Source organism: Conger conger, chromosome 9, assembly GCF_963514075.1.
Source record: "Conger conger chromosome 9, fConCon1.1, whole genome shotgun sequence".
NCBI lineage: Eukaryota > Metazoa > Chordata > Actinopteri > Anguilliformes > Congridae > Conger > Conger conger.
This window is the reverse complement of record NC_083768.1, coordinates 30,822,672-30,844,222: the sequence shown is the minus strand read 5'-3', so window position 1 is coordinate 30,844,222 and position 21,551 is coordinate 30,822,672. Positions and strand designations below refer to the sequence as shown.

Below are 21,551 nucleotides of genomic sequence, written 5' to 3'. Positions count from 1 at the left end.
CTGTTAGTTTTGTATAGCCCTATTTTGGCTCATACATCCCTAATGTTTCATTGATTTAGATGTCATTGCTCTCCTGAAACCTCTACATGTGCCCAGCATGTTGAAACCTTTTAATGCTAACGGGCGTGATGCTCTGGTTCAAACTCAGTGGCACTTAAACACTTTAACATGTCATACCACGGTAACGGCTGAAAAGACAGACTAGACACGCGCTGTCACCAGCACACAACACGCAGGCCCCGTTTATAAAAAAATTAAACCCATTTTATTGTTTTCATATATAAAAGAAATACAAAAAATGTAACGCTGACATCGGATGGACGAGAAAAAAAACAAAAACGGACGGAAAACGGAGGGCGGGGCCTCAGGGCAGCTCCGCCTTGTCGGCGGCCTCGGGGTGGCCGTGGGCGTGGCCGTGCGCGTGGGCGTGCGCGTGGGCGGACGCCTCGGGCCCCGCGGCGGCCAGCAGCGTCCTGCGGTTGTAGTGTCCCTTCATGATGCCCGAGTTGTTGTTCTCGTTGAGGATCTGCTTCTGCTTCTGCCGGTTGAGCGACTGCACCAGGCCCAGCACCACGGCAGCCAGCGAGTACTGGCCCGTCAGCCTCCGAGGCTGCAGGGTCAGCGGGTTGGGCTGCACCCGACCCAGCAGGAAGTGCGTGCGGATCTTGCCCTCCTGCTCGCTGATGCCCTTGACGTAGATCTCGCCGCGGTACTCGAAGGCGAAGCCGCGCTCCTTCAGGATGAGGTACGTCTCCTCAGGCACTTGGATCTTGCCGCTGACGCCCGTGCTGTCCATGCGGCTCGCCAGGTTCACCGTCTTGCCCCAGATGTCGTACTGCGGCTTCTTGGCGCCGATCACCCCGGCGACGACGGAACCGTGCGCGATACCTGGAGAGTCAGGCGGGGGGGGAGGCTTATCACGCGGAACATGTACCACAGCACGCTACATTGAGCTAATCAATTTCAGTTAAAAGCACCGTAACTATTTACAGCAAATTATTACCAAATCAACTGATGCTGTGTCACCGTACAAATTGCATTTCACATTCTAAATGAAAGCAATTCTCAGTAAAATATTCAGTTAGTATCTATGGGTCCAACAGGAATGCAGTTTTGAAATTATTAAGCTATTAATTTCCAAGTTAATTTAACACAACAAAATAAAACACAAAAAGCATCAAAACTCCAGTCTACCGCTAGACTAAGGCCTCCATTCAAGCTCATGTGCTTTGTCCTCAACTATCAACAAATAAAGTTAATTTACTCAGCATTATTATGGCTTTTGCCTTTGTAAGACCAATCAGGATGATTAAATAATGTCTAAGAAACATGGTGCAGTTAAATCACTAGCTTTTTGGAAAAGTGACAAGTGCTGGAGTCTGGAGAGACACTGAGACACTGGTCCCATGAAGACTTATATCATGGACACTCTGGCCCTCAAATTCAAATCCAGCCCTGGTTTTCTTTTCTCCGATGTAATTAATTGAACAATTAGTGCTACTGATTGGTCAGACTGCCTTCACATCTGACTCTCAATCTACCAATGGAATGGTTGAATACCAGCAGTTCTCAGTCCTCAATGATTATGATTTCAGTAACTGGGCCTTACATATTCAGACAAAATATCAGTCAAAGAGAGAGGATTTAAGCTTACATTATTGAAGTTATGGACAATGCACATATCAGAGAGACTGATCCTTGAATGCACAACACTGAGTTTATGCAGTTTGACTATGCAATGGCACTGTGAGGCACTGGTTTACTGTACTATTCACAGAAACAGGCATTCTGCTCATACTTGCATGAGCTCATCACAGCATATTACTGTAGTCTCCAATCAGCAGCATTTGGTCATAATTGGTACTAACTCTGTAATAAAGGAATTTAAATAGAGTTTAAATTAAAATGGAAAATAAAAATATAATATAGTAACTTAAAATATGACACATAATTAAATATAAATAATAAAATATAATACTGTTGTTCCCACCTGCAATTTAAAATTGCAGATGGATATGACGGCAGAAAAGCTTACCGATACGCAGCTCAAAGTTGTTGAAGGAATGCTTGTTGATCTCCTGGATGCTCTCATTCAGGGCGATGGCGAAGTCAGCCAGGGCACACAAGTGGCCCCACTTGTCCTCACATTGCTGGATTGACAAATATGGAGAAGAAGCTTATTTTTGATTGGAAGAATAACATCATGTGACACTAGCAATGGTCTTAAAGAGGACCTTACAGGCTGTTCTCTGCAAACCAAAGAGTGATACATTTATTATTTAACATATATCTCTTGGCTGAAATGCATTTTTGAGAATAACATCGATAAGAACTATGAGCCTTTTTAATTTTTAGAATTTACTGTATGAACCAAACAAGCAAATGACCACTACAGCCATGTTTTATGGGGCTAGTTAAAGTCTATCAGCAAACAAACATACTGGATCTGCCCTTTGACTTTTTCACACTTAGGACGGTGGAGAGACCATATTCCACGGCATTCTATTCCATTCAACCATTCAAAGCTTAATCCTATCTACATTCTTCTATAAATGCATAATATAATCGATATGGATAATATAATAATACCTTTATAGAGCTCTACATGTGCTCTAGCACAAGGGCTACACATTGTTAACCTTAGATTGATTAATTGAATGTGGTCAAACGATTTCATATTTCAACCAAGAAATAATTTTTAATTGAAACTATCTTCAGTATTGCTTGTACCTGTTTCTCGGGTGACAGCCCTGACACTGCCATGTATGTACTGCCTATAGTTTTTATCTTCTCAATGTCCTGAAACCGGTCTTCACCAAGCAGCTGCAAAAACAAAAGCAAATAAGTAAAGAATACCAGACTTATCAAAGGCCAAAGGCAGCGAGGATATTAACTAGGCTGAGTTTTACAGGAAGCTTCAGAATTATCCTCTGTTCAAACAATGACACATCGCAGAACGAGGCAGACGACAAAGTGGCATGATATAAAAAGGTGAGGGGAAACTGAGTCATTTCCCACAGGATTACCTCATCAAAGTCAGCGATGATCTCATTCAGGAGACGCAGGCATTCCACGCCCTGGTTGTTCATCTCCGTTTGGGAGTAGAAGTCGGCGAATCCGGGGATGGAGGCGAACATCACTCCCACAGTGTCGTAGGATTGGGAGTAGAGCTCCTGTGAGAAGCGAGACAGCAGCCGATTAGAGACAGCCGGTGAGCAGCCGCTTAAACCACCTCCAGCAGTACCCACACCGTTCTCCAGGGTCATCGTCGAGGTTTGTGCTGTTCTGGTGAGAGTTTATCCTCCTAGTCACTATAATTCCAGTAGGTGGCAGTGTTATGTCATGTGAGTCGCATACACAAAAAGCTTGTTTTCACCTCAGCCGAAGCCATTAGTGTTCAAATTTTAAATTAAAATCAAACGTCGGCATCTTTCATTGCTCAGGTCCTAATAAATAGCTAGATCATGTAGGAAGGTGGTGTTCAAGAATAGCTACGTTATATCATTGAATAATTACCCAATTATCTGTCCTGACTAAAATTAATAAATGTCTCTGTACATGTGAAATGAAATACTCAAGCTGTTTTGGACCATGAGTTTTTGCATTATTAACGGCAAGCCTATTTACATGTGATATTGCCATCTAATTATGTAATACCAACAGTAAAGAAATATTAAATTTTAATTGGGTGATATGTCTGTTTGTAAAAGTATAAGCATGTTAATTGAAGTATAAATATATATATATGTTCTCTGATTTTGTCTGTATGCAATTTTGAGGGAACAGTATGAAAATGAAGTCTGTGGTGCTCTATGAGTCACAATGTAATACAGGACCATTACTACTACTACTACTACTACTACTACTACTACTACTACTACTACTACTAGTACTACTATTACTACTACTACAAAATGTCACTTTTTTGGGGCTAATATCCAACATGACTCTAAAACGCATGGCAGCTACCATTATTTCAGTGCCTGAGCATGCATTAATTAATTTATTCAACCATCTGTTTCCAAATTACATCGGCATATTTCTTACCAATAATTTAGATTTCAGATGTTACAGTGGGAAATGATTGTTTGCAGTGTGAACACAGAACATTGGGGAACAATAGGCCTAGCTCACATATTATGAAGGGACATATCTGTTCCACTTATCTACAGAAATGTTTGTGAATTAGCTTATGTGAGATCCAATGAACTGAAAAAATAATATAGGATGTTACAGTATTGCAACAATATACAATATACGAGATGAGACGACAAGACACATTGGGATTCTGGGATTACAATAAATTGTTATATTTGTATACATGTTTTCTTTGATCCAATGCTGCTGGTTACAGATAGTGTCTCAATACAAACAGCAATGTCAGCTACTGTAGCCTACAATCCAGCTACTTCTGCTTGAAACTTACAAGCTTTGTAGCTTTGGCTTTTTGCTGGGAAAATTATGAGGGATAAGCAGTCCCGACTTTCTTCACTCCCTCTCATTCTCTCCTTTTCTCCACTCGTCAACTTTCCTCTACATACTTACAGGTAGTAGAGGACTGGTATTTTTTAGTAAAGCCTGACTTAGGTAAGATGATCAACCTTTTGAAGGAGCAAGCATATTCCATTTGTCTAATTCAATCAGTTTTACTTTAATTAGTTGAATCTTGAATGTATTTATTATCTTAACTTTTTTCTGCAAATTAAATGTTATATACAGTAACCGTTTTCATTTTGAATCATTTATAATGTGGGCATTTCCCACTGCTTCTTACAAAACTTATCATGCCGCTGTGCATTACTGCAGCATGTCCACGTTATCAAACAACTGGATTTAATGTGTGTCGCTTGTAAACATTGTTGTGGATCATTATCTGTGCTTCATTTGTGGTGATTAATTTATCAACTTAGATTATTGAAGTGGTGCAAATGAGATAATTGTTTAAGATAGGGCTTGACAAAGAGGCTATTGCAACCTACAGTATAGCTGGCAGCTATATTATATTGGAGAGATGAAGTACAATGCGAGACAACAAGGGAAGACAAACTGGTGGCCCTATTGATGTCAACTAGCACCCTGTCAGCTCCTGCTGCATTGTTGGGAGAAACCAGAGGAAACCTGGCCACGTATGCCCACCCTATATCAAGCAGACCAAGGCCAATCATATCGCCCTGCTGCAACATCCCCAGCCATGGAGCTATTCATTTTGTGACAAGAAAAATACAATCATTACACAAACTCAGTTTGGCAAGTTACTTTTACCGATTGCTCATGAAAGCTGTTTTCCACAAGATTTTTATTCAGCTTTAAATTGTTAGTCACTGTCACTGTTAAATACAAATTTTGATTGAATCCAGTCTTTGTGGCTGATAAACTGAAGCTAATTAACCAAACCAATTAAAAGCCCAAAACGTTTATCATTTGGCCAATGCATCGACACAGGAATATAGCAGCAGATATTACCATAGAGCTGGTTGATGTTGCAGCTGACACATCAGGGAAGCTCGCTTTGCAAGTTTGGCAACAATAGCAGAGCATTTCACTCTGTTGAGTGGGCAAACTGAAAATCGATCCTTTCACACAAGCAAATTGCCAATGTGCAATTACCTAGTGGAAAAAGCAAACACAAATGCACAAGGCAAGGAGCCTAAACTCGTAAAGCTTTCCAGTCGATGGAAAGGATTAACACTGTGAAAACCTTTGACGAGAACATCGTTTCCATCCCACTATTTATTTACCGCTGTAGTTTCCCAAAACCAATTATGTGGTTCAGTGTAGGAGCTGTGAAGGCACGGTGAAGCAATCTTCTTGCAGTACAAATACAACCGCACTGGATTGGATTTACAGAGAACAGAACAGTCTGACATTATTCAATGCCTCCAGCATAGAAGATCGGAGGGCTGTTTGTAATGTGTTTTGAGATTGTGAACGTTTTTGTGACACTGGCAAGTTTTTTTGTGATTCTGATAGACTACAGACTGAATGTTTTTGTGATTGTGATATAATGTGATTGTGATAACTTAGTTGTGATAACTTAGTTGCACTTACTGCAAATTGCTCTTGGTATGAGAATTTGCTTAATGACTAGGTTGATCATTTAATGTTGGCTGTACACTGTGATATCGGTCGTCTTTTACAATTGTTACATATCACACAGTATACCCCTGACAATATCCCGTCATTCATTGCTGTCACACTTTATGTTAAGATCCAATAATTCTATAATAAGAGAAGAGATCCCATCCTACGATTACAGTGGCTAGGCCATCTGACATCCACATTGCAGAATTTAAGGATGGTGGAGCAAGAGAGCTGTAGACTAATTGTGGCGTTTTTTGCCCAGAAATTTTTTTTAAACTTGCTTTGCTTTTGGATATTATCTTCATTGTTATCTCAATGGTATCTCAGGTATCTCAACTGCGACTATTTATTCGGGCTGCGAAAACGGTTTGAGATCGGAAGTAAAAGCCATACCATTTTAACGGTGCACTTAATTAGCCTAGGCTACTTTATCCACATACAAGTAATATTTTAGTATTGAAGGTGACACTTGAAACAGACTGAATGAAACAATGTTTAAAACAATGTGTTTATTGTGGTTAGAGTGCTACGTGTATTGTTCACACGTCATGTAATGTATTACGATCCTCCTATTGATTGTTTATTAGACATCCAATGTCTGTGATCGTAGCAGCTGTCACATATCTGACACTGCCAGTCTTCCGTCAGAGGCTAAGATTCACTAAATTGGCCGTCTGTGATTATGTCACACTGAGAGATCCAAAACGACTGATTTTGGCTCACCACAAAAGATTCTTCTACGTTTTGTCTGAGACTTCAGAATTGTGAATCAAAACTCCCACAATGTAGTTGATCATTTAAGTGTAGTTGCAGTGTCCTTGTGAAAGCAGAAGTGTGTTGTTTTGTGCACACATGTCAAAATCTGTGAAATTGTATGGGCCTCCATCATGATAATCTACATATCCCAATGTTTTAATAAGTATGATGAAACACCTGTCATACCCATTGGTAACATTCATGCTGAACTGACATGTAGCACAGTGAGTCATGGCCTAGAGACAGCATTGTATGTGTCATGATCTGAATATACTGGATGTTCCATGTAGTGTATCACTGTTGTATGAACATCATTTGTAACAGGATGTAACAGGATGTAACAGGAGTAACTGTGTTCAACCTAACTAAAATGCAGTATCTCCAAGTTTCAGCTACAAATGTAACGGAAAATATCGTACAAAATTGAAGAAGCGAGAAAAATGCATATCTGTGGCTTAATGTGAAAGTGTGGTGCGGTGAGAAGTATTTTCTCCCTTGGGTAATAGAGGGAAAATGATCAAAAAAGCCGGTCAGCGGGACTCTCCCATCACCTCGTTGTCGCGGTCTTTCTCCAGGAAGTGTCGGGCGACGTGGCTGGGGAGGATGTTCCGCAGCATGTTCTCGTTGTGTTCCCTCAGCTCTTTCATCTCGTTGATCTCCTCCTTGGCCTGCACGCGCCACAGGAAGTCCAGCCGTGCCGTGTACTCCAGCTGAGTGCAGAGAGAAGACAGACAAATGAGCGGCCGGGCTCTATAAAGTGGAAAAGAAGCTGGCAGGATGCCATTTTGGTGTCATGCTAACAGCTATGATACTGCACGTCCTTCTTTGTTTACTTCCAGCCATGCACTAAAGTATGAGCGATGTTTTGATATACAATATACATTATGTACGTATATGCAAGTAATGAAAAATGTCATAACAATTTAAAAAGATTGATGATACTGTACTGCACATCATTACAAAGCGTGTTGTGTAGGCTATTTTAGCACTTCTTTGCATGACTGAAAAATTGAATTGAATGGGAAATAACATAAATGAGGAATTACATTTCACAGTATGTTAAAATAATATTTGAAAGTTTTCTATTTTGTAAGATAGAATAAAAAGATTACAGTGGGCCTCAAATAAACCAGATTATTTTAGATGAATAACTCAATTAAATAATAATAAATAAGAAAAAATCAATTCAAATAACATTCAGCTCATCTCCGACTAATACAATTATCAAAAAGGGAATGCAGAAACCTATGGCACAAATGTAATTTTCATAATCAAACAATTAAGAATGGACAGCATTTTTTTTTCTAATTCAGGCCTACTGCTGAAAATTACTACTCCTGATGGGGAGACAATGTTTACAAAAAGCATACCTCTATGTCATACTTAGGAGGCTTGTAAAACTAGTCCTTGAATAGTGATTATGCTGACTTTGATGGTAATGTTTGACTGTTTCAGTAACATGGCCTAAACTGATCTATACAACATAATTTGTTGATCTGCCATTATCTTTATTTATTCACTAGAAGAGCTTGTGTAACAGCATGATTTCCAAAATAATTTCCATAATTCAAGGTAAGTCTGCATGGTAGAAATACAATACAGAACTGTACTGTAAGTGAATGGAAATGTCTATCCATTTCAGGTACAGTGGGAGCAATAATTATTTGATCCCTTGCTGATTTTGTAGGTTTGCCCACTTACAAAGAATGGAACTGTGTAGAATTTTAATCATAGGTACATTTTAACATTGAGAGATTATCACAAAATAATCCACAATAACAACATCATATAAATTTTATAAAATTATTATCGTATTTTTGCATGAAATAAGTAAATTTGATCCCTTACCAATCAGCAATAATTCTGGCTCCCACAGACCAGTTTGTTTTCCATTAAGAAGCACTCCTAATCTCAACTCATTACCCAAAACACCTGTGTCAACTTGTTACATCGTTATGTAGCTGTATAAAAGACACCTGTCCACACAATCAATCAGATTCCAACGTTTCCACCATGGGCAAGACAAAGGAGCTGTCTAAGGACATCAGGGACAAAATTGTAGACCTGCACAAGGCTGGGATGGGCTACAAGAAAATAAGCAAGCAGCTTGGTGAGAAGTGGAAATGGAAGAACCACAAAGTCACCGCCAATCTCCCTCGGTCTGGGGCTCCACGCAAGATCTCGCCTTCTGGGATATCAATGATCATGAGAAAGGTTAGGGATCAGCCCAGTACTACACAGGAGGAGCTTGTTAATGACCTGAAGGCAGTTGGGACCACAGTCATGAAGAGAACCATCAGTAACACACTACACCGTGAAGGATTAAAATCCTGCTGCGCTTGCAAGGTTCCTCTGCTGAAGAAGGCACATGTACAGGCCCATCTGAAGTTTGCCAAAGAACACCTGGATGATCCAGAGAAGGCTTGGAAGAAGGTGATGTGGTCAGATGAGACCAAAATAGAGCTATTTGGCATCAACTCGACTCGCCGTGTTTGGAGGAAGAGAAATGCTGAGTACAACCCCAAGTTCTATGGATCAAATACTTATTTCATGTGAAAATATGATATTAAATTTATATGATGTTGTTATTGTGGATTATTTTGTGATATTCTGTCTCTCAATGTTAAAATGTACCTATGATTAAAATTCTACACAGTTCCATTCTTTGTAAGTGGGCAAACCTACAAAATCAGCAAGGGATCAAATAATTATTGCTCCCACTGTACATGCATCCACACAGTCAAACACGCACACCTTTTTATGCCTAGCTTATTTGTGAAGGATTGTGATATTCACTGCATGTGTAAAACACACACACACAAAAAAAACTAAGCTGCCAGTTTGGGAAGATAATAATTAAGAACATTCTTTTTCATAAATAATTGAATTCCATTGGATTCCTTTCCTGAGGCCCGGTATGTCAATTGACTTAACTGACAATCTCATTTGCAGTTCTCACTGAATTCAAGTTCCTTGACAACTTTGTCCTGACTTTACTTCAGTAAAAATTGTTTTTCTTACTGCACTGTAGCTAACTGTGCTCATCACAAAGCATCATTACTCAGTTACCCACTTTGCAGAGATATTTTGATGAATTGAAATTTGAACTGAAAAACAGGGTAATTTGTTGTTGTAATTCAATGCTAATGAATTTCTCAGCTACATTCTGTGATTTGGAGAATAGAACAGACTGCTAAACTCTCATTATTTTTTTATTAATAATGGCGTAATATTACACCAGTTGGAATATGACTTAGAATTATAGCCCAGGTGCTGCTATTAATTCCAGAAAATTGGGACACCACCAAAAGATGCATCAAGGAAAACAGCAGCATTTGGTTTCAGACATATTCATCTCTCATATATGATTGGTGAGAGAGAAAAACATATTAGCCCAATACAGCTCTGTCCAAAAAACATCAGGGCTTTTGCCATGTCTTTTTAGGCCTACAGACAAGAAATAGTTACTTTGCCTGGCTTGTGCCAAGCAGTAATTAGCCCCCTGGGCCACATACTTGAGTTGTATCCATGGCATCCGAAGACAGCTTAATTGCAGGCCAGCTGAGCAGATACATTCTGCATGGTTCACGAGTTTCTCCCTGCAGATGTTTGAAGCAGCAGACCCATGGCGCAGATACTATCAAATGGTGAGCTGAGTGCTACGATTGGTCCTGTCTACCACCCCTAAGGTGGGAACTCATCCTCACCTTATGTGGTGAAGCCAGATAATAAGCACTGGGAACACACAAGGACCACTACTCTGGGAACAATTATTGTAGTAATTGATAAGTCATTCTTATCAGCAGCTTCCCTTTACTGTATGCAAACAGTCAAGTTCAATTTGCCTGTTTATTCAAATTACTGTTCCAGTTCGCAAAAAAAAGGAAAGTAAAAATAATTGCAAATCTTCATAATAAAAAATCTGGAATTTAGGCAAAAGATATAGTTGCTGACACAAGTTTAGGTCTGATGCACAAGACAATTTGTTTCCCCGTTGCGTGGCCAAAGTAAGCATTACTGGTTTATGAAAAGTTGGAGAGTGACAGGAAACAGAATATCTGTGAAATCTATTCGGAGAAAGCATATACTGTATTTGGTTGGTATGGTAAATTATACTTCAATCTGAATTTAAGTGCATAACAAGTAATTCGTTTGAGAAAAAATATTGGAAATTACTCAGCATGCTGACATCAACTACAATAAACAGCATTAAAAATTATTCAATTCACTTAATTTTCCCTCCCAGGATACTGATTTTGAACTGGTGCAATTCCAGTTCATTCCAGTTTATTCACAATGATGTTCAGTGTGACCAGTCAACATGAAACTGTATGAGAGGTTGCAGCAAAGAAAGTATCATATTATTGATACGTACACCTGTTGATACATACACAAACGGATAATAGACTATGAAACTTTGTCAAACCAAACAATTACAGTTCTGAAGCAGCTTATAAGATGATATGTGAAAACCACCAGCTGATCAGGTGTCATGAAGGTTGGTTCGTGTTGATAAATTGGCATTTGACCATCATGGCATGAAGGACGTGAGGTAGGGTGTATCAATGTGTACAACTGTATTCAGTGATATATGTATATAAACATGTGGATAATGCCATACTATGAACAACAAACTACAGTTTATGTTTGACTGTGAATATTCAAAATAACTGTATACATGCAGAGAAAATATTATGTTTATAATAGAACCTAAAACCCAAGAGCCTGGTCTCTCACTAATTCGACGGCAGTTGACTGAATATTCTGACAAAATGGGCCTCTGTGTTCCTAAAAAACGAAAACTATTTCCACTAGCCCACCACAAACATTCGTTTTTTAGACATTAGCAGTTTTGGGAAAGTGATCTTATGTTCTACTACTTCTGCAAGTAAAATTTTTGTTAATTCAAAAGCATATTCAAACTATGTCAGTCGCCTAAATCGGTTTATTGTCAGAACAGATTCTAGCAGGATGTATGAAACATCGCAAAAAAAAACCTCTAAATGGCAACGCCAGGTAAAGCCCAGTTGATTAATGAGAGATAATCATGCTAAAGTACTTCCTCACTTGTCTCCTTCTTATGCAGTTTCTAGTGAAGAAAATATGTTCGAAAGACTCGCACGTAATAATTTTCACGTCATCTTTTGGCAAAAACTAGCGACATTTTCTGTGTTGAGCTGTCTTCAAATTGTTTGTGAAGTATGACGTGCACTTTCAAGACACGTCGCAATCGGGAAACTCACTCCAATTAATTCATTTAAATGGGTGAAATTGGCGTCTGCTTGATGGAAAAGCACTCTGTTGAAAAGCTTATAGATTGATGGCATTTTCAAAACATTAAACATAATGTACTGTACTGACCCATAACTGAAGGCACAGCAATAGTCTATTCAATTTCCTCCCTGTTCCCATCAGCACGAATGTAATTAATAGTGGCATGCTTGTGCTGATGGTCATTTAAAAATTGATCATTTACTTGATGGTAAATTGTGAATGGCATTATAGCTCTGCAGTGAAGCTGAATCTGAGTAATGGAGGTCTAATCCAATTCATTGCAAGCAATACCATCCCATTGTTTGATTGGTAGATGAATTAAAAAAATAATAGATAAACTCATGCACATATAGCCTGACCTGTTCTGAGTAATTCTGAATGAGTGGTTACACTATATGGGTGAAGAGATGGCTGACTAGTTCTGTATGTAGTACTAATTTTATTTTACTTCACTTTATTCTGACACAAGCATAAACTGAAATAGCCATTGTCAGGGAACTAATTCCTCAATCACCATTTGGCCATGGGGAACTTCAATGGGCCAGCTCATAGTCTGCAGATAAGATGTGTGTGTGTTCAAGGTACTTGACCCTCATCTTTAGATTTAGATGTTGATTACTGCATAACTTAATAAAGCTCTTAACTTTATTCATTGTGAGTTGTACTTTTTGATAACCGTTGATACAACAGGTAGCTCTGCTTATCAACAAATTCAGCAATTTATTTGAGAATCTTTTGGTAATAATTAACACATTCAATTGAATTAATTTATTTTACAAGTTAGATCAATTAAGGGTATTAACAGTTGATGCACTTGTGTCGAGTATCGAACGTTAAACAAGGGTGTTGATTGTTAAAATAGCTGTTAAAAAAATTAACGATATTTCACCTTAAACTTCACTTCCTTGACACCATTTGATTGTAATCTGGGAACAGAAACTCCATAATGTGATAGTCCTATTTGGCAACATCAAGGACCAACAAAACCAAACCCCCAGCGTGGTGGCATGTACATCTATGATAGTATACAGCTTTACCAATACATTAATTTGACTTCTGAGTCCATGTCTTACCTGCTGCCCATGGTAAAACACAGCTAGTAGAAACATTGCCATCAAAAGAAGAGAAGTCTCCTTGGTCCCCAGGAAATTTTTGCTGAAACAAGTCCAGGCACAATAGTTACTTGAACATATAAACTGGGCTTATGTACTAATTTTATCAAGGAATAGAAAGCACATGGGCTTGAATCCAACTATATTGTTTTTGGGTGACAAATATGTTACATACTGTAACCCTGCCGCCCCCCAACACATCACATACAATTGTATATAAGTTCATATATAATGTAACATACACTCAGTGAGCAATTTATTAGGTATTTATTAGACTTATTTTTTAGACTTCTACTGCTGCAGCCTATCCACTTAGAGTTATGATGCATTTTATTTTCAGAGATACCACACCACTGTTGTAATGTGTGGTTATTTGCGTTACTGTCACTTTCCTGTGAAAGTGCTGATCAGGAAGATCAGCAGTTTCTGAGATACTCAAACCACCCTGAATGCCACCAACAATCATTCCACGGTCAAAGTCACTTAGATCACATTTTTTCCCCATTGTGGTGGTTGATGTGAACATTAACTGAAGCTCCTGACCCATATCTACATGACTGTATGCATTGCACTGCTGCCACACAATTGGCTGATTAGATAATTGCATGAATATGTAGGTGTAATAAAGTAAAAATGTTCTTAATAAAGTGCTTGGTGTGTATATAATACAACAATTTTATGTTGCTTTGTAGTGCATGCCATCAATGTTCTATTGGGACATTGTTACACATTTTGGGGATAACCTATCATAATAAAATGTCAACAGTTCTTTCCTTGTCCCTGGGCTTGTTTCTTGTTGGAGATGATAACCATATTTAAATGAGTTAAAAAACATATATTTGCAGGCTTTATTCCATCCTGAAGAACTTGGTAGATCCTGCTATTACTTTGGAATGCATTTGGTCATTTCATTTTAATGATGGTTTTGGAAAGGCTGTCAATGGATTTTCACAAGGCAAGAGTGCTTTTGTGGATAGCCTATTGGAATTTACAAGGAGTACTCCTGCATGAGCTTGCACAAGCTGGCCCATTGTATAGGCTATTTAAACAATTGCAGTTCTTTTTCTTCTTTTGCAATTGCAGTCCCTCCATACGCTCTCACAAGGGTGTATGCAGGTTGAATACAATTCAAAGCCAAACTCTTGTCACTGCTTTGGTGAACACCAGGAAGTCAAATATTTCAGCATGGAATAGTCACACCAGTATTGACCTTTGACAGAAACATGTATTTATAATGCCTGATGACCAAATAATCATAATCTGAGTTTCAGCCACTCACATAAATTTGATGTTACAGAAATGGGTCAGTTAATGTACTGTAATGTTAAACATTTGCATTCTATAGACTTCATTAAATTGATAGATTTTCACCTTGTTTTTTCTGGTATGTTTGGTGAGACCATCTAAATCTGCCAGAGAACATACCAACTATAAAATAATTGAAAAATGCTGTGACTCTGATACTGTAGGCAAATGAAAACAAGGTAGTTGGAGGACGGAGTCGGTCAGTCATACTCACTCTCCGTTGTGGTGGAAGGTGTCGTAGCGCACAAAAAGCGATGTGTAGAATGCCTCAGTGAGCAGGGAGTAAATGGCGATCATGATGAGCAGAATTGCCAGTTTCAGAACCGAGTTCAGGCGCAGGAACACAGCGCAGGTCACCATGGCCAATACGCCGGTGAAGACAAAGTACTATGACCGAGAAAATATGTATTTTTAAAAACATCAAACGTGTAGTGTGTACAGAGGCACGCTACATCTGCAGTGACGGGTTGACATTCGCGCTGTCTGATGCAAAGGTAATCACTTAACACATGAATCAGAAAAGTGCTTCTGTACAATAATTACATGTCTGTGAGATTAGAACGTAAACTCTGTTCTGTTAATATTCAATTCTGGAAAAGAGTAATGAGATAATACATAATTACATAAAGTGCAGTCCCTCTTCAATCAAACTCAGACACCCGCAGTGACATTAATTATTGTTATTAACTTGGTATATTGTTGCTTGCTATGAAGGAGGATATTTGCCTATCTTTTTAGATTGTTTTTCAACTCAAAAATAATGGGATAAAAACAACATACCTACAACATACATATATCATCCATGGGTAATGACACTTTCACTCAAAAAGTTGGATTGTAAGAATGTATACCTCAGGGTAGAAACAGATGTCAGGTATTGAGGAAGATGAGTTGTACGTCTGGTTCCTGATGGTTGTAGACTTGTCAAAATCGCACCACAGCTGATCAGACCCAGCAGATAAGGAAAAGTATTACCATAACATACATAATGCAATAAAATTATATACACCAACATTCACAAGCACTTTGTGGCTTGTGGTTAATCAGCCTTTGTGCTGTGTCATTTTTAATGGCATATAAAATAATGGAAGTGGTTTAATTTCGGTTCTGTGCTATTGATTTTGTATATTTTCAAAATTTTCAATCTAAGAAGGAATAGCTCAATGAAACAGCAGGCTGTTAATCTTCCGGAAATAATGGGGACAATGAAAGTTCATGTGAACAAATTGTTCTCACACAGCATTAATAATACAATCCTTTAAAGCCTCGAACAATCAGTCTCATTTTCCATTCATGCTTTTTTGAATATTCTGTGTATTACTGTGTATGAAACACAATGGCTCATATTTTTCCTTTCACAAATTTAGAAAAGAAACAGTCGCATCCAAATCAATTTGACTCCCTGGCTGTTTTGTCCCTAAGGACCCTGCAGTGTTCTTGTTGTACTCCACGGTCTTGTCAATATATCTTTCTTTCAGATTATTTCCCAAAAGTCATTAGAGAGCAGACTTATTACAACAGGACTGTGAAAGCACACATTGTTCACATGAGATAATGCATTTCTCCTGCAGTGCTCTGTTTTTCTATGGTCTTTGGTGAAGGTTATCAGTGGTGCTGTACAGATTTCTGCTGTGAGATTGCTCAACTGTTATGTTCTGTTTAGCTATAAACGAGTGTAATGGGGCGACATGGCTCAGGCAGTAAGAGCAGTTATATGGCAGACGGAGGGTTGCCGGTTCAATCCCCCGCCCGGGCTGTGTCGAAGTGTCCCTGAGCAAGACACCTAACCCCCAAATGCTCCTGACGAGCTGGTCGGCGCCTTGCATGGCAGCCAATTGCCGTCGGTGTGTGAGTGTGCATGTGAGTGTGAGTGTGAGTGTGTGTATGAATGGGTGAATGAGAAACATCAATTGTACAGCGCTTTGGATAAAGGCGCTATATAAATGCCAACCATTTACCATTTAATTGGAATTGGAATGTGGTTGCTCTCACAGATGAGAAAAACAATAAATGACTGTCCATTGGAAAGCACTGCCCAAATTCAAATATGTACAGTACCTGCATACTCTTTGGGATTGTGTGTGTGTGTGTGTGTGTGTGTGTGTGTGTGTGTGTGTGTGTGTGTGTGTGCGAGCGTGGGTGCACTGTGTAAGAATATAAACCACTGTTATCTTCAGTGTAAAAGTGCAGCCTGCAATTAAAGTAGAATTGATGGAAAATAAAATGACTATGAATCAATAAGATATGACAATATCCTGGAATCTCTCTTAAATCGCCGTTCTAATAATATTAATTAACAAAGATCTCAATTAATCAAACCATAACTAAATTCTTTTTTTACATAATATTAAATATTCATTAATTCATTTCATTTATACAGGTTTTGACCTGTGACCAATCGATTCAAGCATTTCATCTATATTTACAATGGAGACGGTCAGTGAAAGGGCAAAGCTGCAGTTACCTCCTTCGGAACCATATTTTTTCACTGCTCAACTTTTCACCCTGCAGCAAAAGGACATCAGCCGTACTTACGATGTTGATCATGGCAGCGAGGAAGTTGATGAGGATGGAGACGAAGATGATGACATTCCTGGCCACGTAGGTCTCATTGATCCAGCAGCAGGCCTTGCGCAGGACCAGGGGCAAACACTTGTAGTCCTCAGCGGTGGTGACCAGGACCAGGGCTGAGTGTAGCATGATCAGTATGGAGAACTGGATCACCATGGTTACCATCCTGCAGACACAGGCACACGCACATGCACACGGTTAGCTACAGTGAAAATTATTTCTATCCATTGGTTTCATTTATTTATTTTATCAAAGGCAACTGTTCTTTGTTCTATTTATTTTGACCAGTTACATCTTTCTACAACCGATAAAATATACAAAAATGACATGACATGGGCCTTTATAAATTATATAGCTGATATCTGAAATATATACTGTCTGTAGAATTTTGGTTTCCTAATGCTCTTTCAGAGTATTAGCCTACAGTGAGAGCTCTTTAATAAACCCTGGTGAGACTGAGCTCATTCTGCAACTCAGAAAATGCTCCAAGACAGAAATGAGAATGCACGGCAAATTTTTATCACTTAAGAACCACCTTTGTGGCTAAGAGATATGGATATGGATAAGTACACATTTAATCAAAAGCAGAATTTGGCGAGTTACCTTAGCTGAAAATCATGTTTGAGACAAGAGCACTTGCATTTAATTCTAAGTCAATGACTATTGATTAACTCCAAAACTGTTTGATGTTCTGAAAACGAGAGCATGGAATGAAAATGAGTAGTGCTGCGCCTAGGGAGACACAATCTCATCACCTTTTCACAAACTCACTTCTAATTCGTAGATGAGAGGCAAGTTGCATGCAATTTGATTTTCTCTTTGGAGTTCTCCCTGATGCAAAGAGCCCCCATGTGATCTAAATCAATACACCGTGATTCACCCAAGTAAAATAACAGAGTCCGATTTGGCTACTTTTGTAGTTACCTGGCGGAGGGCAGCAAGCTCTGGATGGTCGTGATGAATATAAGAACTATGAATGCACAGACCAAGTTGGACTTGAAGACCTCATCCCGCATTTGGGAGTACTGTGGGGAGGGGTGGGAGGGGGGGAGAAAGAATTCAAACAGACGCACAGTAGAGAAGTAAACACCAAGGCAGCAGCAAGCCGTCCACATCCCACAATGCTTTGCCATGGGCATGCCACTTCTATAGGCAAAAGGGCAGAGAGCACAGTTTAATACTGAGACAGCATTTGACCACAACCTATACTTTTGACTCTATTAATTACTTTACAACTTACTGTCCTTAACTTTAAATGAAGAGATCAGTCCAATTTTTGCTCTTTGGTTGTTGTGCTACTTATTTAATTCATCTGTGGAAACTACCAAGCAGTTCAATAAGTTGTAAAAATATAAATAAATAAAATAATAAAGCCAAGCCCCTGCTAAGAAGAAAACAATGGATAAAACCTTGCAAAATGAAAGGGTTGTTTTTGAAGAAAAACAGCCAGCTCTTGACCCTGCTCTCTGCCTCTTTTCTCTGTTATAAACGGGCGCTGGGAAATTAGCAAGAGGATGCTTTATATGTCTGTAACGGCTATGCCAAAAGAAGGAACTTCAACATCGATTAACTGAACATTAAGCAAAACCAAATCAAAACGGGGAATGGAATGTAGGTTTGAAATGGTCAAACAAAGGGAAGGCAACAGAAGAAGGTTGTTTCAACTCAAACGCCAAAGGTGCAGTAACAGAGGGTTTTTACAAAAAGGGTCAAATAAACCGTAAAAAAAGGTTGAAAATGTCAGACTTTTAAGGACAACAAGTCCACGGCACACGTTTGGTCATGAGTAAACTAAAGGGGTTGTTTCACCCATCACCGAAGCCAATCAACTTTGCCAAAGAACGTCTTTGTTTTGTGAGGTTTTTGAAATAACACATATCTTGCTAGGGAAACTGAAACAAGACTGTGGTGTAGATACTAAACTGTGCATAATCATACTGCCTCAGTAATTACACACTTTTACATGTCATTAGTCAAGGCATTTCAGAATATAGGCTGCATGATAGAATTTTAAATATCATCTCTGTTTCAGTTTCTGTGATTACATCTGAACTGCAAGTGTTCGTCATTTAGCTATCACCCAAAACGAACTGAATTCCATAATAAAATATTGAAAATGACAGGCAGTACTAATTTAGGCAGTATAAAATGTCAATATACAAATTGTGGGATGCTGAGCTGAGCTAACATCAGTTTCATTATAAGAATAATTTGCATTGATACGACTACCCAAGTCAAGTCAACACAACAACATTTTCAGTGAAAAAGAGCTGATTTAATGCTGAGAGTGTTGCTGTGTGGTTGTCTTGTCAGTACGTTCTTTTGCATTTACGGTATTTGGCTCACTATGCCAAACATGTACATTTTGCATACTAACCAAATTTTCATTGTTGGAATTGTATGTCATAGTCCAGTAAATCACTATTTGTGGGCTTCGTTTTTTTAAGAAAGCATTTACCTTTAGTTAAGCTAACTGTAGCACAATGTGTTTTAAAGAATGTGGCATTGACAGCAGCAATGACTCAATAATGACAAGAGATAATCAGAGTCAAACATGCCTAAAAATAATATTAAATATGCCTTTGGCCCATCATCGAACGGCCCCATTTTTGAGAGTTACGCATTTATGTGTGTAGAACCTTTAGCTTACTCATGATAAAAGTATGGTAGACGAATCTTTTTTTTTCTTTTTAAACTTGTATCTTAGAGAAAAAGAACCTGTCTAAGACCCAGCTACCTTTTCTTCCAGGCTGGAGTCTTTAAACATCAGTGAGAAAGGCTTGATATGCTCACGCCTCAATTTATCGCCACTCCGTAAGTCGATGGCACTCTCTATGCGCTTGTTAATTTCCTCAGGGCCAGACTGGACATGCAAAGCTTGAGCGAGATGGTTTGGAAGCAGATTTATTGAATTTCTCGTAAGGGCAGCCAGAGTCTAGGGGGAAAGCACATGCAAATAATGTAAACCTGCTTGTCCCCCTTTTCGGTTAAAAATAAAAAACAGAAACAAAAAGAAAACAAAACATAATGCAATGTTTCTAGATCAGAGAATGGCTCATAGCATTTCATGCATATCACACCCATTCACTCAAGGGTCTTTGAAACAATGCTGGAGCAAAACAAAAAAAAACTATGCCAAATACATTACTCTATAAATAAGCAAATAAACAAATAAATCAAGTGGTAAAATAATGAAAACACTAAAAAAGGCAAATATACAAATCAGCATGTGGACAAATAAACCATCGACAGATAAATACTGTTTGTTCATTTCATTTTGTGGGAAAACATGAGATTAAAATGCAAGCTGCTCTTAGATTTACAGTATACAATGCAAAATTTATTTGACATCTTGCAATATCTGTTGGCCTCAAATGAAAAAAGCTAGCATGCAAGTCTATCACTGCTGGACTATTTATTATGAGAGCCTTCGATCTGGATTGGTGAGAAATATGTATCTGGATTCAATATTTCAAACATTCTTTTCTTCATAAAACAATTTTACTATAAAACGTATGCTTTACCTTAAATAGATTAGGTTTGCATACATGTTTAGTTCATTTCTTGTCGCAGAGTCAGAAGAAATTGTGACACAGACATAACATTTAGGCCATTATTACTAGCTGCCTTAACTTGATGATGACAATCATTTAAAATACCTGCCAGGTGATGCTGAAGGACCAACATCACTATATTTGGTGACAGAAAATCCATATAATGACTGATGGCTAAACATAATTTCTGTTTAGAAATCCAAAATGCCAGTTCCAGTTTGTTGTGACACACAACAGCAAATAAATAAAGAATGACTCATACCTGGCTAAATATATAAATAAATACATAAATAAATTAGGTTGTTATTTCCCCAGCCAGTCTGAGAAAGGTAATCCAAAAACTTATTAAAAATCCCTCCATTGCCGTTATGCTTAAATTTAGGCTTTTTTACCCTGTCGTCAATCTGTGTTCAGTTGATATCAAACGTAACTACTGGAACAGACATTTTCTCAGACAGCTTCTCTGGATTTAGGTTATAATTGAAATTGAAAAACTGCACAGTAACAATCTTTTGAGAAAACAAGACTTAATTTTGGTCTGCCTGGGGTGATACTTCCTTTTCTTCTCATATTTTTCCTAATGTAAATAACCATGTAGCAAAATAACTAGTTTGGAAATATGCAGCATAGTGTGGTTACAGTAATTCAAACATAACTGCTTGCAGAACTGGTGATGCATGTGGAATACATATGAATACTAGAGTTGGTGATGTACATGGCATACTGTGTACATGATACTGTAGGTAAGTCAGTTGACATGTACACAGTAAGTTGTGTGAAATGAAAAAAATATCTTGTTCTAAGTCATTACGACCTTTAGAGTTAAGCCATGCATGCACACTCACCTATCATGGCAGAGTTGTTTTTCAGATAGACCTGAACCTTGTTTTTTAATTCT

At 38.5% G+C, this 21,551-nt stretch overlaps 1 protein-coding gene across 1 annotated transcript in view; it reads right to left on the bottom strand.

The window, feature by feature from the left end:
* Nucleotides 1–364: 364 nt before the first annotated feature.
* Nucleotides 365–21,551, bottom strand: part of adcy8 (adenylate cyclase 8 (brain)) — a 60,460-nt gene continuing 39,273 nt past the window's right edge. Inside the window, exons 8-17 of the mRNA XM_061255966.1 lie at nucleotides 18,024–18,124; nucleotides 17,064–17,265; nucleotides 15,380–15,469; nucleotides 14,743–14,915; nucleotides 13,185–13,266; nucleotides 7,389–7,547; nucleotides 3,027–3,173; nucleotides 2,731–2,823; nucleotides 2,036–2,150; nucleotides 365–888 (exon numbers count right to left, since the gene is read on the bottom strand). Of these exons, the coding sequence (XP_061111950.1) occupies nucleotides 365–888; nucleotides 2,036–2,150; nucleotides 2,731–2,823; nucleotides 3,027–3,173; nucleotides 7,389–7,547; nucleotides 13,185–13,266; nucleotides 14,743–14,915; nucleotides 15,380–15,469; nucleotides 17,064–17,265; nucleotides 18,024–18,124 (1,686 nt within the window). The remainder of the gene's footprint in view (nucleotides 889–2,035; nucleotides 2,151–2,730; nucleotides 2,824–3,026; nucleotides 3,174–7,388; nucleotides 7,548–13,184; nucleotides 13,267–14,742; nucleotides 14,916–15,379; nucleotides 15,470–17,063; nucleotides 17,266–18,023; nucleotides 18,125–21,551) is intronic.